Consider the following 19,090-nt stretch of genomic DNA (forward strand, 5'->3'; position numbering starts at 1 on the left):
GAGGGAGAGGAGGGCGACGTCGGGCACCCACGCTGCTGGATTCGGGCCGGGTCTGGACTTGATCCGGCCCACTTACAAAACGAGTGTTACATCGGGAGTTGGGACAGAGGGGGAGACGAACAAAGAATGACGAGAGGGAGAGGGACAGAGATGCGATAGAGGCCGAGAAAGAAGGAGAAGACAGGATAGACAAAGAGAGATTGAGAGGGCTTACCTCAGCGCCGCGGCCTTTTACCTCCGCTGCTGCTGCACCTTCTTCCGCCTTTTGTTTCTCTGTGTCACGTTCGAACGAGCGAGAAAGACGAAGAGGGAGAGCCCTGACGTTGGGCCTTCCTCTTTCACGCGGGTGGAGTTTGTGTCCACGTTTGGACCTAATTCACCCTGACCTGCCAAGACGCCGCTTGTTACAGCCAGAGTTGACTTGGCCATTCTGGAGTCTAATTCTTAGTTTTGCAAACTATGGGTTAACTGTCTATAACAGGCTTCCCCTTCTATACTACTATGATTATCTCAAAATTAATGCCATCTGTTCTTTTAATAGGAAATATTGATTTTTCTTTTGATCGGTATTCTTTACATCATTGCTTTCTAGCAGTAATCAATTTGCACAAAAATGCAATTCTGGGATTATAGGGACATCTGCACTCTGCAGTATAGGCATTCTTCAGATATGGTTTAATTTAAGATTGGAAAATGTGGAAATGTTCTTTACAAAGACACATTTTACCAACCATGCCAATACAAAGTGACAAGAAACAGTTAATAAGAGATTCAGCACCTTATTACTGGTTAATCTTTTCAGCAAGAAGGCTAGATGATAACGCCTTGTGAATGTGGATCAGGGTTGATCATTGATTTTTCATGTTGTGATTATGCATAGTTTATATGGTTCCTACGGGACTGGTAATCATGTTTGTGGTTGTGGAATAGACAGTTTTTATGTTGTTCGTGATTGAATCAGTCTCTGTGTTAGATAAGGCGCTTGAAGGAGGATGTCTCGCTTCAACTTCCACCTAAGCGACGACAGGTTATAAGATTGATATTGAGAGAATCCAGTCTCAGTACTCCAGAAGTTTGTGGTTCTTGTGATTTGCATGGCCCTGCTAGGGTCCCCGAGTCTGAACTCGGAATGCATCCTTGTAATAGTCAAGTGAATACTGATGCAGTTGGGAGGATTCCTAGTTCAGGTGAGTCTATTGGTTCTCTTAGTTTCAAATGAGCTCGCTTTTGCATTGTCAGAGTATCATGCACTGGTTTCTTGTTGATTCGAACCACGTTTGCATAGTTATAGTAGCATGAGAAAGAATTTACTTCAGGGTTGCTCTTGCTTGGTTTTTGTTGTAACTTTTTTGAAAGATTTATTTTTAAGGAAACAAGTCTAAACCATGTGCCAAAATGTTAATTGGTTCTCATACTTATGTAAAGTAGTGAACTGGGTTGAATCTTCAATGAAGGGGTAATACGTATAAGTTGATGTGATATGCTCAAACACAAACCAAAATGCACTTTTCTTAGTCTGAAGATTCTTAACTGATAAGCAAGTTTACCAACACCAATAAAAGCAGATGAACTCCTTACTACAATCAGATTGATGAAAAAAATAATTGCATTACATATTAAATAAAAAAAATAAAAATATTCAACTAATGCTCCAGGAACTCTGGATGCTCCTTTCCATGAACCAGGTCTGATCAATCTTCTACGGTTCCTAGAAACTCCAACTCGTCCCTCCTCTTCCTGACACCAGTCCCTTCTCATAGCCAGCATTACTTGAACTAGAAACACAAGAAACCGAACTGCAAGCAAGAACAAGAATAACCCAAACAATCTATACTATCTAACCAAGCCAAGTAGCCAGCCACACTATGGAACATTAAATATCTAACAGAACCTAAACTAATAAATTCTGATAACTTACAAGGCTCTAAAAATCTACAATCAAGACACGTTTGATGGGGCAGGGAAGCACTGTAAAAGATGGAAACTCATGGATTTCCCTTGCCCCATCGAGTAACAGAAAACGTTTCACCTGAATTTCGGGTGGCCGTTACTATGTACCATGGTAAACTTCACTTTCTCGTGAGAGCTTCCCTTACCTCGGTGAACTCTATGCAGCAATGGCACCATGGTAACCAAACAATACAATGAAGTATGGATGTTCCCTTCCTTGAAGCTAGCAGGTGGGAGGTGCCTGTCACCGTGGTGGGTTTCAACTTTCAAGGAAACTGTCGAGGCTAATGTTGCCAGAAGGTGAGTTTGCTGGACAACCAACACTCAACAGATTGAGTGCAAAGACGGTGTAGGGGAAAAGGGGAGGCGTTGTGCCTGTCATCATGAGGAATAGGAACAAAAGGGGCATAGGGATAAAGTAGTAGTGATTGATGTGGACAGTTGTCTGCCTCTACGAGAGAGGAGAGAGAAGAGAGTGAGAGAGAGAGAGAGAAAGAGAGAGAGAGAGAGAGTTCTTCACTCCTACTTTCCAAAGACATTCTTGACAGTGGTGGTTGGTTTTTAAGAATTATATGAAAATGTGTTTTAATAAAATTGCATTTTAATAAATTCGAATGATTATGGAAAAACAAAATAAAAAAATAAATGTTCTAAAGGATTGTTATGTCCAAAAGTAACTATTTTTTCTCCCCTTCCACGTACTCATCAAACACCCAAAAATTTATTCACTTTTTCTAGTTTATCAAACACACCCTCTCTTCCACCTTCCAATGGAACCATCTCCAAAAGTTCTCTCCAAATTGAGATAGTAGGCAGCTGCATGAAGGGGTTGATGAAGTTGTCATGATCACCTCTCATTTATAATCCTCTATACAGGCATATGCAAGTTGCAACTTCCTTTTTCCCTTGATGTTGCCTCAAATGGTCTCCTTTGCTCTGTCCAGAGCTTCGAATAAATATCCTATAGAAGGCCTATCTTCATAGTCAACCAATCTAAGGACTTTCACCAGTGGTATGTAGATCTTCAATAAGTTGATACATGATTCCCATGATCCAGAGCTGAATATAATATCCACAACTGTTGTGACTTTTCTTTTATGGGCTTGTGGACAACAATCTAATCATCATTAGAGACATCTGCTTAAGTGGAGTCCTCTACTTGACTATACCTTGCACAGTCAAAATATTTGTGGCAAATCTTGTATGTGCAGGCCGGATCAATTCGGCCACTTTTGTAAATTTTTTCATCAAATTCAAAACATGGGAATGATTATAGATAAACTTCGTGATTTGTTGGTAACTTGCCAGAATTGATTTCATATCTTCTCTTTCACCAAGATCATGAATGATGAAACATCAGATTTACACAATGAGCAGCACATGAGCTCAAATAGAATGATTTGTATCGTGTTGCTAGCACCTCACTTGTACCTCTATAATTTGGTACATTATTTGTCATAAATTGCATGAAATTCTCAGACCCTACTTTATGTATAACTTCATAACAAAATTTCATATAAAGCATCAATGGTCTTATGTCTATCTGACCAACCAACAAATTTTAAAAACATCGTACCCATAGGACAATATACAAGAAAGTTTACCACCGTTCTGTTCTTTATATCTGCCTATCCATATGCCATCACACTGCAACCAGTGTCTTTCCAAATTCCAATTATCCTTTAAATGATCACAATATGTTATATGCCTTCATATATCTGACAACGTTATCAAGAATTTCACCTCTTAACTTATGATAAGAAAACATTTCATACCACGACCTATAAAAGTGATCACATCTGCTATAGATTGAAAATAAAAAGAATTGGCTGCATTAAAGAGAATGCATGCATTATGAAACCATCATTCCTCGTCTGCCCACTCAACAATTTCTTTTGAAGTCATAGCTGTATATATCTCAGGTTGAGCACCTTCGTCAGTATGAGTAGGGAAAATTCTTGATTGATGAACTCGACCAGGTATTCTACCACCCCTATTATGGCCACAGGACCTCCCTGACCACATCCTTCTACAACTGCACCTCTTCTCGGTCTACTTGACAAGCTGCCTTTTCCTTTATCATATGTGGCTCTCAAACTGACATCAACATCCTCGTTTTCTTCTTCCCCCAACTCATATTTTTCATCTCCACTTTCATTCTCCTCATCAACCTCCCAGGCTATGCATATCCTATCTCAGCATCCTAAAGTTTTTTTTTTTTTCAATCCTATTTGCAGAGACAGAGAGTTAATCACTTCTAAACAGTGTTGTTTGACTTATGGTTGCAATGGATCCTCTTTGGAACTCTTCCATTGTGACACATTCTTGCTTGTTCTAGCTAAATGATGCTTAAAACGAGATATTCCTCTTGATATGATTTGTTTAGAGAAATTACATCTAATCTTCAACTAGTCAGTTGTATCCACCTCCGTCCCCATTGCCATGCATTCGGTACCTATATTTTCAACTGTTAGAATATGTTGTTGTGGGAACCGGGTCCATATCTGGACCCGGTTCTATGGGGCGCGGGTACCGAGGCGGGCTCGGTACCCTAGGCGGCTTCTCCTCTCTCCCTCTTTATATTGTCACTTATGTATAAGTGTTGAATTAAGTGAAATAGAATCTTCTCTCTCCTAGGGTTGCGGGTGTGCACCTAGGTAGAGCTTCCCGTGGTTTTTTCCTCGTCCGAGGTTTTTCCACGTACATCGTGTGTTCTTCCTCTTCTTCCTCTACGTGGTTCGTGTTTCTACATGGTATCAGAGCCATCGAAGTTGGAGAAGAGTTTTTTCTCCTGAGGATCGTTAGACGTGGAAGTTTTTCGTCGCCCGACGCCGTTGAAGTTCCGGCGCCACTGCTGCCCTTGTGACGTCGCCCTGCTCTGCCGCCGCCGTCCTCCGTTCCGCCGCTGGTTGCGCCTCCGCAGTCCTCCGTTCGGCCCGTTCTAGGTTTCTGCCACCGTGGGTGGCCTCTGTTTTGCGCCGTCGCCTGCCTTCCGTCGTCGCTGCCTCATTCCCGCCGCCGTCAACTCTCCGTTTCTGTGCCTCTTGTTGTTGTGTGCTTGTTTGTGATGGCAGAAGCGATGGGGACTCAAAAAGATGCCGTTCTTGACACGGGCAGCGCCTCCAAGACTGAGAACGTGCCGATCCAGGTCACCTCCATCCGTCTGACCAAGGACAATTACCTCCTCAAAATGGTATAGCTGAACGAAAAAATCGTCATCTTTTGAATGTTACCCGAGCCATTATGTTCCAACGTCATGTCCCTAAGCGGTATTGGGGTGATGCACTTCTCACTAGTGCACATCTCATTAACCGTATGCCTACTAGGGTGTTGGATGGTCAGTCTCCTTATTCTACCCTGTGGCCCACTCAGAATCCGTGGCCTCTTACTCCTCGTGTCTTTGGGTGCAGTTGTTTTGTGCATAATCATAGCCCTACTCTCAAAAAACTTGATCCCCGGTCTATTAAAGGAGTTTTCTTGGGGTATTCTTCCACTCAGAAGGGGTACAAATGTGTGGATCCCACTACTTCCAAAGTGTATGTTTCGAGGGATGTCACATTTCATGAACATGAGTCGTATTTTCCGGTGAATCCTCTTCAGGGGGAGTGTCTTGGGAACAAAGGGGAAGAGTATTCTTCTAATCAGCTGATTCAGTTTATGGAGTTTTTGGAGTACAAGGTTAGTCCCAGTGTGATTGACACGGTCACAGTCAGTAATGAGAATGGCAGTCATATGGAAGGGGTCACGGTGGATGCTCAGCCCACTGTTGCCCGGGATCACTTGTTTGGCCAGGTTTATGTCAGAAAGGAGAAAGCTACAGTGGAAGATGTTGGTGATGAGGATAGAACCAATCCCAATCCTGTGATCTCCCCGGATGACCCAAGTCCATCGAATGAAGAGCTCCCTATTGCTTTGCGCAAAGGCACCAGGTCATGTACTTCTCACCCTATTCAGAGATTTGTTTCTTATGCTAAGCTCAGTACAAATTACAAGTGTTTTATCACAACCTTATCCAAAGTTGTTATTCCCAGGTCGGTGGATGATGCTAAGGATGATCCCAAGTGGTTACATGCTATGACGGAGGAGATGGGTGCGTTAGCTAAGAACAAAACATGGGAAGTTGTTGATACCCCTAAAGGGACACACTTAGTTGGCTCTAAGTGGGTTTACAACGTGAAGTACAAACCTGATGGCACTGTAGATCGATATAAAGCTCGTCTGGTTGCAAAGGGGTTCAGCCAGAAGTATGGGATCGACTATCTTGAGACCTTTGCCCCTGTTGCAAAGTTGAAGACCGTGAGGGTTATTCTTGCTCTTGTTGTGCACAGGAAGTGGCGCATGGACCAGCTTGATGTTAAAAATGCGTTCTTGAACGGCCATCTGGAGGAAGAAGTCTATATGAGCATGCCTCCCGGGTATGTTCAAGAGGGAAAATGTTGTCACCTCAAGAAAGCTTTGTATGGCCTGAAGCAGTCGCCTAGAGTTTGGTTTGAGAGACTAAGGATCGTTATGAAGTCTACTGGGTACAAGCAAGGAAATGGAGATCATACCCTATTCATAAAGCAGAGAGATGGTCTGGTGAGTCTTCTCCTTGTCTACGTTGATGATATGATTGTCACTGGCAGTGATGAAGAAGAAAACAGAAAGATGAAGGAGAGATTAGCTAAAGAATTCGACCTCAAGGATCTGGGTAAGCTGAGATACTTTCTGGGGATAGACATTGCTCGATCAGAGACAGGGCTGGTTATGAATCAAAGGAAGTACACTCTTGACTTACTAAAGGAGACAGGTAAACTTGGTTGTAGGCCCTATCTTACTCCTATGGAGTCGGGGACTAAGATAAGTATTAAGACGGGCACTATTCTGGATGAGGAAGGAAAAGGGCGATATCAGAGGCTAGTCGGCAAGCTTATCTATTTTACTCTAACTCGCCCTGATATCACGTATGCGGTAAATGTGCTAAGTCAATTTATGCATGCTCCTACGGATTGTCACTGGAAGAGTGCAGAAAGAGTGTTGGGATATCTAAAGAATGACCCAGGAAAAGGACTGCTGTATACTCGACAAGACAAACTTACTATTGAGGGCTACTCAGATGCAGATTGGGCAGGTTGCACTGACACAAGGAGGTCCACTACAGGGTATTGTATCTTTCTTGGAGGTAACCTAGTTGTTTGGAGAAGTAAGAGGCAAGAAGTATGTTCGAGGTCTAGTGCTGAGGCTGAGTACAGGGCTGTTGCAATGGGGGTTACAGAGATGCTGTGGCTGAAGATTCTTTTGACTGATATTGGTGTAGAACTGGGAGATAAAATAAAGATGTACTGTGACAACAAGTCTGCGATTAATCTTGCCAATAATCCAGTTCTACACGACAGGACCAAACATGTGGAGATTGACCGTCATTTTATCCGGGAACGCATTGACTCAAAGGAGCTGATTCTGCCATATATGAAGTCTGAAGATCAAGTTGCAGACGTCCTAACTAAAGGGCTTTGTACTTCTTCATTCGAAAAGAATGTTAGCAAGCTTGGCATGTTTGACATTTATGCCAAGCTTGAGGGGGAGTGTTAGAATATGTTGTCGTGGGAACCGGGTCCATATCTGGACCCGGTTCTATGGGGCGCGGGTACCGAGGCGGGCTCGGTACCCTAGGCGGCTTCTCCTCTCTCCCTCTTTATATTGTCACTTATGTATAAGTGTTGAATTAAGTGAAATAGAATCTTCTCTCTCCTAGGGTTGCGGGTGTGCACCTAGGTAGAGCTTCCCGTGGTTTTTTCCTCGTCCGAGGTTTTTCCACGTACATCGTGTGTTCTTCCTCTTCTTCCTCTACGTGGTTCGTGTTTCTACATCAACAAACAAGTAAAAACGGAAAAATCTATAGTAAACTTTAAAAAAAAAAGAAATATATGGTAAAACATAAAAATAAAAGATGATATACCTTTGTAGAAGAGAAAACACAAAAACCTTCTTTCCAAAGATGAATGAGTTTCCCACAAACTAATCTCCCTTCAATGCAGTGATTTCTCCCTTCATCGTCGATTTCTTGGCGATCTCTCCAAAATGGAAAAAGATTCTCCGCCCATGAAAGGGAGAGGAGGTTTTAAAAACATAAAACACATGAAAAGGGGTATTAGGCTCCTTTTAAAAAAACATGCACGGTACGCGATGGGCTGTATTGCCGTATCATCTTTGAAAACTGTTTTTCAAAGCCAAGTATATGAAGATAAATCCATTGATAGAAAGGAGGAGAAACAAAAACATGCTGTAACAACTCAAAGAGTGGAAGAAGAACATTCAGTCAGCAACCAGCAATACAAATTTTGAATTGCTGGTTTAAGAAATTGATAACGGAAAGAAGATTAAGAAATTAAAAGAGGGGAGATTTCTGACCCAGAGAAACTTACATCTAGTCATAACTTCTGGTAAAAAGGTACGAAACCTAGCTCTAAAGTTTTTGTAATTTCAGATTTGTTTTCATTCACCACAGTGTTATTCCATGGAAAACTCTGAAGTAGGAGATAAACAAATGCCACGGAGGGGTGGCAGCCACCGAACTCACCCTCAAACCTAATTCATTATATTAAGAAACACAATGATATTATGGGCAGATTTACCCAATTACATCAACAAAATGCAATATGGAATTAAATAAACAATTTTGCACATGTTTTAAAACAATGGTGCACATATAGTAGATGTATTTGGATCTGGATGCAGATCCAAACACAGGCTTCTCATTTTGACATGTTTCAGATGGAACGTGTCCTAATTCTCATTAATATGTATACAACTAATGAAAAAGTACATCGGACATGAATGCCTCAATTACACAAATATGATATTTTCTGAACACATAAGGATGAGTGGATCTTGATCCAATCAGATCCAGTTGCAACTTGTCAGCCGTAACAACCTTGCCCATAACATAATATGAGAAACATATGTCCTAATTTAAAGCATGCAAATCAAATCAGTACTAATTACTAAATACTAGTGTACTTGATTGCTGGAGAAGAGATAGAGACAGGAGGAGAGCCAGCAGCACTCTCTTGAATTCGTCTAGGTTTTGGAGAATTGTGATTCAACCTTTGTCTTTTTCCATTCAGATGCTGCCTCCTAAGGGTTTCTTAGTGTGGAAAACATCCACAACCTTGCTGTTTTGTTGGAAGGGGTGTTGGGAATAAAGTTCTAATCCACCATGCTAGGGAGGAAGAAGCTTGGACATGCAAGAATACAAAGAGTTATGGCCAAGGTGTGAGGTTTTTGCTCTTGTGGATCTCTTGCCTGAATATTCTCCAGTCAAGAGCATGCTATAGGCTGCTACTAGCAAAGAGGACGTGGGGAAGAAAGGAAGAAATAGGAGGAAGAAGATGATGAAGAACTAAGAGAAATAATAGGCTGGAAGGGAAGACTTGGGATGGTGGCTAGAGAAAAGTAGATCAGGAAGGCTCGGGTTTTAAAGAGAGCGGCATGAGGTTCTTACCCCCTAAACGTGATTATATTTAAAAAATCAGGGGGGCTGTTGGCTTTAGGCATAATTTGGATCTGTCTTTCAGATCTCTATCAAGCTTTGCATCAAATTTGCCTTCAAAACTGCATATCTCTCATTTTAGGCTCTGATTTCAGTAAAATTTCAACGTGAGTACCTAAGTTTAATTGTGAACAAACATGAGATTATAAACATGGTTTCCAAACAGAAAATGCATAATGATGTAAACACATGCATAGTTCGTGCTTTATTAGTTTTTCTCTTAATTGGCCCAACATATATTTCGATATTGAGTCATCTCATCAAATGCTTAATACCTTTTGATTTTTTTTCATATACTTATTGTCTTGCCCCTGAATATTACACAGAAATGTAAGTTTTTTTTGTGATTATTTTTTCATTTCATTGTTCAGATATCAGCTCTTATAGGAAGAAATTGAGGCAACTTTCCTATCAAGAAATAGGCATTGCGAAGCTTCCACGATTCCGTGAATGGATCTCCAACCATTCTATAGTTACAGAATTAGGTGACAATAGCTGTTCAAGTAATCATTCCCAGAAAATGATAATCTTTGGGCACCACCTAAAGGTTCTTGATGGAATTCAGGTACTTGAAGCTTTTTTTTTTTGTATCTAACATTGTAGATTTTTATGCTTGTTAACTGAAAAATAGTATAGTGGATTGATCAATATTTGCTGGAGAGGTGGTATTGACAGGGCACAGAGAAGTCATGGGGGATTTTCTTTTCCATCATGGTTTGACACTGACCTTCTCCCTTCCAATTGTCCAGGAGATTGTTTGTCAGAATCACATTGAGTTTGTCAGAATCGATGGCTGCACACTGCCAAAAGAAAGACAAGCCGCAGTGCAATCATTTCGCTCCAGGCCTGAGGTTACCTTTTTCATGACTTAAAAGTCTAACTGAAGTATTATCATTGTTCCACAATGCACTGTTTAGACACAGTCATTAACTTTATCTCAATCTTAGCATCATCTGTTCCACAAAGCATGGTTTAGAGATAGACATCAACATCATCTCAATAGGCATTTTTTGGATTTTTTTTAACCAAACTATTTTTTGTTGAGAAGATCTCATGGATTCTCTAGAAAGTTTACAATTGTAAACTATTCTCAGATTTCAAGTGTGAAATAATATGGTTTGATGTTTTATTGCCAAAACTGCAAAAAATTATTAGCAATGATTTTTACACAAAAAAAGAAAAAGAAACTTATACTTACATTTTTTATCTCAAAAAAGAACTTTAAGAGGAATCTCACATGACAATATTGTCACAGTATATTAATTTTTAAATTAATTTAATTTTTCTGGGATTTTCTAGCTATTATTGCAAAGCTTTTGAGTAAGCCTGGGCACCGGGCCCGGGCCCAAAAAAACCTGCCTGGGCCAGCCCGATCAGATATCGGGCCGATTATTTTTTTTTTAATTTTTATTGTTTTTATTTAATAATAATGTATATTTTATTATTAAAAATGTATTTTATATTTAAAATTTTTCATTTTATATTTAAAAAAAATATTTTTTATTTTAATCGGGCCAGGCTGGGGCTTGGGTTTCGGCCGTCGGGCCGACCCGATGCCCAGGTCTACTTTTGAGTGGTGATACTGTCAAATCATTTCTTACCATCACTGATATTGGTGGTGTGGATACATCTTATGAACTGGACTAGCTGTTGTCGGTCTTGCTCAATTTTATGGGTTATATGATTAGCATGCAATGTTGGAACCGAAAAATAAGTTTGTTCAATAATATATATATATATTCTTTTTATTTTTTTGCTCAAGCGTTTATTCAAACCAAACAAAGCTTGTCTCTTGAGTACTTGAGGGAACAGACATACACTTTTTCCATTTCAATAAAAAAAAGCAACAATAAATCAAAGGAAAAATAAGGAAATAACAATATAATAAATTTCTGATGCATCCACTGAGTTCTGGGTGCCTTAAACTCACTTTTTCCTTTGTGGTTTGCAAATTAAAGATAAGATGACTCCTGGAGCAAGTTGTTGTTGCTTCATTATGGTTATCATTTATCAGGTCAGGATTGCTATCATTGGTATAACTGCTGGTGGAGTTGGATTGGATTTTTCTTCAGCTCAAAATGTTGTATTCCTTGAACTCCCCAAAACGGCATCGGAAATGCTGCAGGTTCATATTATATTTTTTTCTTTTATGGCTACCTCATTAGTTTGTAAACTAGTTCTGCTTTTCTAGTTTTGGTCTCAACTTCAACTATTACTTGGTACGGGTCACATTTTATAGTATGTTTCAAAAGATTTGTTCTTCTTCTAGATATTGGCTACTAAGTGAAGTTTTAAAGATTTCAAAATGTATGTGTTTTTTCATGGATAAAAGTATGAGTTTGCTGCTCTACCTTGTTGATAAATCCTTTCATGTGGATCACTAATTGACCTAGTAATGGTTCAGAAACTAATTTCCCAGAAAGTGAGTTTAGGGGCTTACAGACAGCAATTTTTCCTCCAACCTTCCGGTCGCTGCCTTGTTGTTATTAACTCTTAATGGTTTGCCACATAATGGTGATTATTGGACTTACAATTGCTTTCTTTGTTCAGTTATATGAGATTAGAAAGCAAATCAAACAAAATCTAAGTACTTATTTGGCTAGTTGTTTTCTGCTAATCATAGCATAATGTTGATATATTGTGTTTGCGATTCCATTCTTCTTAGTTCCATGAACTAGGAAGCAAACCAAGCAAACTGAATCAATTGGTTGTACCGACACACGGTGGAGACAAAACTTGGAGATGGGACAAGCACACAATTGATTCACATACAACATGGGATACCATTGAGGTGGTTCATTTTCATTATATAAACTATAAAGAACATATATGTATAAAAATGTTTATAAAAAATAGACATACGACCCGATTACAATTTTCTTTCTGAAACAGAAGTCCACAAGACCAAGAACAACTAGGTAAACAGAAAAAATGTTGCACCAAGAACAACTCGAACTCGCCTAGCTAAACTTGACTCGAGCTTGACTCGTTTAATGAACTAGTCGAGTTCGAGCTGGGCAGGTGCGGCCTGTGCAAACTCGATTAAGCTGATGAAGAGAATATATAGCCGACGTTTTCCAATATGATTGTTGATAATATGTGTTCGGTGGTATTTTTAATCCATGGCTGACTGAAACTTAGAGCAGATCGCACCTAGGGCAGATCCACGGCTGACTGAAACTTAGAGCAGATCGACTGTTGCAACATCCAACACCAGCAAGGGCAGATCCACGATAAAGAAAGAATTCATATTCACGGCTGCAACATCCAACAAAAAGAAGGACAGATATCACCTAGGGCAGATCCACGGCTGACTGTAATTTAGAGCAAATCGACGGCAGCAACATCCAACAAAAGGAAGGACAGATCCACGACTGACAGAACCCTAGGGCAGATCCACGGCTGATAAAAAAAAGTTTGTAATATCCACAGCTGCAGCGACTCCCATTCAACAAGTAGTGACCACCGACCACAAAGGAAACTTCTGCCACGTGAGCGAGACACCTGCAACTTCCATCCACGTCCACTTCAACAAGGCATCGATCTAGGGTTTTTAATCTTTTGCTTAAGAAAACCCTAGATCGAGCCTAATATGCACGTTCAGCCTGTCGTGCTCTCAAAGCTATCCACGAGAATAGAAGAAGAGGAAGAGAAAGAGACAGAAGATGAGCATCGTGAGAGGTGTTTCAGTCCCAAGGAAGGTTGGGCTCTGATACCATGTTACATGCCTCCAAGGGAGAGGAGAGAAGAGAACAAGAGAGAGAGAGAGAGCTTTCTATCGTATTCACTAAAGCTGCCCTATTCTCATGTTAAATGAGAATTAGGGTAAAGTAACAAATTACAAAAGAGGTCCATAAATGAAACACTTATTTATAAAGAGCTGTTCCTAAACTCTTAAATATTCAAAAATACCACCTAACACATATTATTCAACAACTATCACAAAAAAGAAATGGTTCCAGTGGTTTTCACTCTTGCCATCAAGGTGTAGGTGTAGACTTCAAACTTGGCCGTTTAGACTCTTGACAAATCAATTTTCTTATAAAGGTCTCCTCTAAGCTCAAGCCAAGTCGTGGCTCGATCTTAATCAAGCCTACTATAGCTAAACTCGAGCCTTCTTAAGCTTGAGCGGAGTCAACTTGAGCTTGACTCGAGCTCGAGCTCAGGCTTCTGAGACTCAAGTAGAGCTCGAGCTGGCTCAACTTGACTTGGACTCGGCTCATGAATGTCCTTAGTTGCACACAATTACCTAAGGGTTTTTAATATGTCTATCTCTTAAGTTCTACAATCCATGTCTAGTTAGGTGTATTTGCCTTTAATGCTCTGCCTCTAAACTTCTAATTTAAGTGGTCTTAACAATTTTTAACCACACCACATAACTTTCCTTTCGCAATTCCAATTTTCGATCTTAACTCCTGTGGCCACAACCACTGTATGTGCATACCATGAGTGACTTCATGGTTAGGAGAGACCCTTTGATAGCCCAAACAAGCCATTGGGAATTTGTTCAACCTTCTGTAGAACTTCTAGGTTTGGAAGGCAGGGAGTCCTATTCTCCAAAAATACACTCACTTGCCCTCTGAGCAGGCTAGCCAGTGGACAAGATTAGACATGTCCATGTGGAGTACCTGTCTAACTAGCTAAACAGAAATTTAATGTATTATTAATTTAGGTATTGGGCGAAGAAAGATACAAGCATTGAGCCAATCATTCACGCCGGTATAGCACATTCCACTAAGCCCCACACCATCAGTTTCATTCACACACAATGGCTCATATATGAATCGTAATCACTTGGGGACTGAAGCTGTCAGACTGTACCCCAATACAACCTCTTTTATATAACATACCCATAATACCCTGTCGAACAATCATTCAAGCACTAAATTCTTACTAAATTCCTACTAAATTCTACACTTGGGATGAGAGATCTTAAGTTGTTATATATATATACTTGCTCGCTTGGCACCTAAAGTGTATTTATTGTGCTACAATTTAATTAGCAGTTCAAATTCATTTATTGTGGTTTCAATTTTTAAGCCATGCTCATTTCATCCCAACCATAGAGAGTATTCTCTATCCACGATCGACAGATAGCTGTCCTATACAGTTATAACTCAATAATATTTTCTAATGCAAAAGTTGTGTTTGAGTCAATCTCAACTCGTAGACACACCAGCAGCTGTCTTAGCAGATATGATTTGGTGTGCATATGCATAATCATATTCATTCCAATCAAACATGTAAATTCAATATAAATCATTATACATGAACGATAAAATTCTTTAAAATCACATTTTAATTAATTCATGCTGTACATTTGATCTGCTAATGTCAAAATCAGGCAAGTATTGTTTCAGGAAGCCATGATACCTGTGGTATGCACTTAATCCCAGGCAAAATTCCAAACTTGTCCACTGTTAATGACAACCACCAGTTGCCCCATCACTGCCACGCCTGCCACTGTCTCTCTCTTTCCAATTGCAGTATTGCTGCTGCCTCTTTCTTTTTCGTTTTTCTTTTCTTTTTCTCCTTCTCTCTAGTTTCCGTGTCTCTCTCTTTGTCTCTTTTTTTCTTTCTTTTTTTTTCACATACGTAGCAAACTATATCGTTAAGACGGTTGAGGTTCTGCTGTGAAGTTCCGGTGAAGCATCGTGGAGCTCTGTCGTGAAGTTCCAATGGTAGTTCGCCGTCTTTTCGCATTGCAGTGGACCGACTCTCCTATGCCACTACACCACTGCCGCTCCTCTCTGCGTCAGTGCCCGCCGTCGAAACCTGCTTGCCGTGGAAGCCTTCGTCGTCCGCCTGTGCTGCACAGCGTCACCTGCTTGGCTTCCATGTCCCGTCCACTGTTCCTGTAAGTTTTTGATATCTAATACCAAACCACCAAATGAACTTAGATGCAAGAGGAGGAAGAGAGAAGTGGGCTGCACATCCAAGCAAGAGAGAGATGAAAGAGAGCAGCAACAAATGACGTCTGCCACTTGTTATCATTATATACTAATCACGATTTAGGGTACATCATAAAAAAGACAAAATAACAATAAGATTTACAAGTATGCCACCGCCCATGATGTGTTGGGTGTGTGGATCAAATGGGTTGGGTTTGGGTGACCCGGTCCATATGTACAAACTTAACAGCCCCCCTCAAGTTGTGCATGAGGTTTGATCATGCACAACTTGTTCTTCAACTCCCAAAAATGGTGCCCTGTGAGTCCCTTGGTAAAAAGATCAGCCACTTGTTCAGACGTGGATATATAAGTGAGAACAATCTCGTCTTCTGCAACCTTTTGACGAATGAAGTGTTGATCAATCTCTATATGCTTAGTGCGATTATGTAGAACAAGATTGAAGGCAATCTTGATCGCGCTTTGGTTGTCACAAAATAGAGATGACTGAGCAATGGGAAGAGAAAGTTCCCCAAGCAGATGATGTAACCATGAAGCTTCAGTGGTGCCTGCAGCCATTGCCCTATATTCTGCCTCAGTGCTAGATCTGGCAACTGCACGCTGTTTTCTGCTACTCCAACAAATAAGATTGGAATCAAGGAAGAGATAATAACCGGAAACTGATCGTCTATTGTCTGGATCACCTGCCCAATCTGCATCAGTATAAGTGGAAATGTTATGGCCATGCAAAACAGTTGACTGTCTTGTGTAGATTAGTCCGTCTCCAAGAGTAGCCTTAAGATAACACAAAATACGTTTGGTAGCATCCATATGCCCTTCTTTGGGTGCATGCATAAACTGAGAGACTTGATTCACAACATATACTATTTCTGGGTGTGTAAAAGTGAGATATTGCAACATGCCAACTATGCTCCGATAGAAACTAGGATTTGGGTAGGCATCACTCCCATCAGATGCATTTAATTTTGTGTTGAGAACACTATGTGTATTTATGGAATTGCAACTTATCATACCTGCCTTATCCAAAATATCAAGAGTGTATTTATGCTGTGTAAGAGTTAATGTGCCACCTTTTCTATCAAGCTCAACACCCAAGAAATACCGTAGTTCGCTGAGATTCTTCATCTTGAATTTTTGTTGCAATACCTCCTTAACATGGGATATATGACATGAAGAGTTTCCAGTAAGAACTATGTCATCTACATATATAAGTAGCCAAGTGGTAACTTTACCTGATTGATAGATGAATAAGGAATGATCAAGTGAACTTCTGAGGAAACCAGCCTATTCTATATGGAGGGAAAATCTATCGAACCATGAACGAGATGCTTGCTTAAGCCCATACAGTGATTTTTGTAATTTGCACACCCATTTGGTTGGATCATTGGAAACATATCCTGGAGGTTGTTCCATATAAACTTCTTCCTTTAGAAAGCCATGAAGAAAAACATTTTTAACATCCAACTGATATAAATTCCAACCATATGAGATGACAAGAGAGATGATAACTCGGATCGTTCCCATCTTGATGACTAGACTGAAAGTCTCATCATAATCTTCCCCGTACTGCTGAGTGAAGCCTCTAGCCACGAGTCGAGCCTTATATCTATCAATGCTTCCATCAGGTTTATACTTGAGTTTGTAAACACATTTTGAGCCCACTACATTCTTACCATCTGGACGAGGAACAATCTCCCATGTTTGACATTTATTTAAGGCAGCCATTTCTTCATTCATGGCCTCAATCCAATGTTTGCTTTTGCACACTTGCTCATAGCATTTTGGCTCCACCTTTTTGTACAATTCTGTCATGAAGAGCTGAAATTCCAATTAGAAATTACCATAGCTTACCCATCTATCAATAGGGTGCCGCACACGTTCTGATCTACGTGGACAAGTAGTGGCAGTTTCTGGACCAGCTGGAACTGATCGTCGATTATACACCACTCCTGAAAACTGATTAGGTGAAGTCATGCTCATGTTGTTGGTCTAAGTAGATGAAGGTATGCTGTCCATCTGAGTGTTTGTTGCTGTCTCGAGCTCATCAATAGTTCCGTCACTTTGTGCGTGGTGTGTATCAGCTCTTTGGTCTAATATTTCAGCATTGAGCCATGAGTCATATACATCATTTCTAACATTAAGTGTTGCATGTGGCTCCTTTAAATCCTTCAACCTGAGCTCATCAAAAACAACATGTCGTGAAATATGCACACGTCCAGTTTTTGGATTGTAGCAACGTTAACTTTTATAATTTTCTGCATAACCCACAAATCTACACATGACAATTCGATCTTGAAACTTATTTCTCAAAGAAACATCAACATGAACATAATAGATGCATCCAAAAACACGTAGCTCATCATAATTTGGTTGTTCTTGATGTAAAATAAGGAATGGAGATTTTCCTTTAAGCATGGATAGTGGCAGTCGATTAATAACATGAACAACAGTATGAAAGACTTCAGTCCATAAAGTCATGGGCACATCAATGTTATGCATCATACTGAGAGCACTTTCAACTATGTGCCTATGTTTTCTTTCAGCAATACCATTCTGTTGTGGTGTGTGTACATGAAATCTGTCTAGTGATCCCATGATTTAGTAAGTACTCAGTATATTCATTTGAAATGAACTCACCACCACCATCATATTGGAAATGCAGGATATTACTAGAGTATTTGTTTTGGACCAAGGCGTGGAATTGGGTGAACAAGCGGAAAACTTCTGATTTACATTTCATGAAGTGGATCCAAGTGTAATGAGAATAAGAATCAATGAAAACAACATAATATTTACTCCCAGAAGAGGAAGAAATAGGAGCAGGCCCCCAAACATCAGAATAAATGGTGTCAAATAACTTCGAAGCTCACTTATTTATTGATTGAAAAGGGAGAGCATGACTCTTACAAATATGACAACTTGAGCACATGCTAGACTCACTGACAGGACTTGGACTGGACTTTTGTAATAGTTTGTCTGCAACAAGACTTTGAATGAAAGACCTACTACAATGTGCTAAATGACCGTGCCAAAGAGATGGCATATCATACTCTGTGATATTGACTTCACTATGACTGGGAAATGATCAATCTGAAACCCAAGACTTGGACACTTTTGGAGCTTTTTCAATGATGTACATGTCTCCTTTGCGAACACCCTCAGCGAATGTCTTCTTGGTTCGAACATCCTTAACATAAACAAAAGAGAGAGTAAACTCAACATAGACTTTGAAGGAAATGAAGATTATACTCTTTTTGTGAAGAGAAGGGAGCATAAATTATATATTGATGATATAATTGTCATAGGTGACGATGAAGATGAAATAACAAAGTTAAAGGAACTGGTGGCTATTGAGTTCGATCTCAAAGACCTTGGTAAGTTAAAATATTTCCTTGGCATTGAAATTGCTAGGTCAGGTGCTAGCCTTGTGTTAAATCAATGGAAGTACACTATAGATTTATTAAAGGAGACTGGAATACTGGGGTGTAGAACTGTTTCGACTCCTCTAGATGGTGGACACAAGCTTAGTCTTAGAGATGGGGAGTCTCTCTGTGGAGATGCCAAGGAAAGATATCAACGTCTTATTGGGAAGTTGATTTATCTTGCTCTCATCAGACTTGATATTTCCTTTGCCGTGAATATGATGAGTCAGTTCATCCATGCTCCCACGGATGCTCACTTGAAGGCTGTCGACAAGATT

General features: G+C 40.1%; 1 protein-coding gene across 6 annotated transcripts in view; it reads left to right on the top strand.

The window, feature by feature from the left end:
* The window catches only part of LOC116257565 (uncharacterized), a 127,192-nt gene that overhangs the window by 34,026 nt on the left and 74,076 nt on the right, over positions 1-19,090 (top strand). For all 6 annotated transcript variants that reach the window (XM_050078589.1, XM_050078590.1, XM_050078592.1 and 3 more), the window contains 4 exons: positions 974-1,187; positions 9,853-10,046; positions 10,231-10,332; positions 11,496-11,606. In XM_050078589.1, coding sequence (XP_049934546.1) covers positions 974-1,187; positions 9,853-10,046; positions 10,231-10,332; positions 11,496-11,606 — 621 coding nt within the window. The remainder of the gene's footprint in view (positions 1-973; positions 1,188-9,852; positions 10,047-10,230; positions 10,333-11,495; positions 11,607-19,090) is intronic.

Source organism: Nymphaea colorata, chromosome 7, assembly GCF_008831285.2.
Source record: "Nymphaea colorata isolate Beijing-Zhang1983 chromosome 7, ASM883128v2, whole genome shotgun sequence".
Taxonomy (NCBI): Eukaryota; Viridiplantae; Streptophyta; class Magnoliopsida; order Nymphaeales; family Nymphaeaceae; genus Nymphaea; species Nymphaea colorata.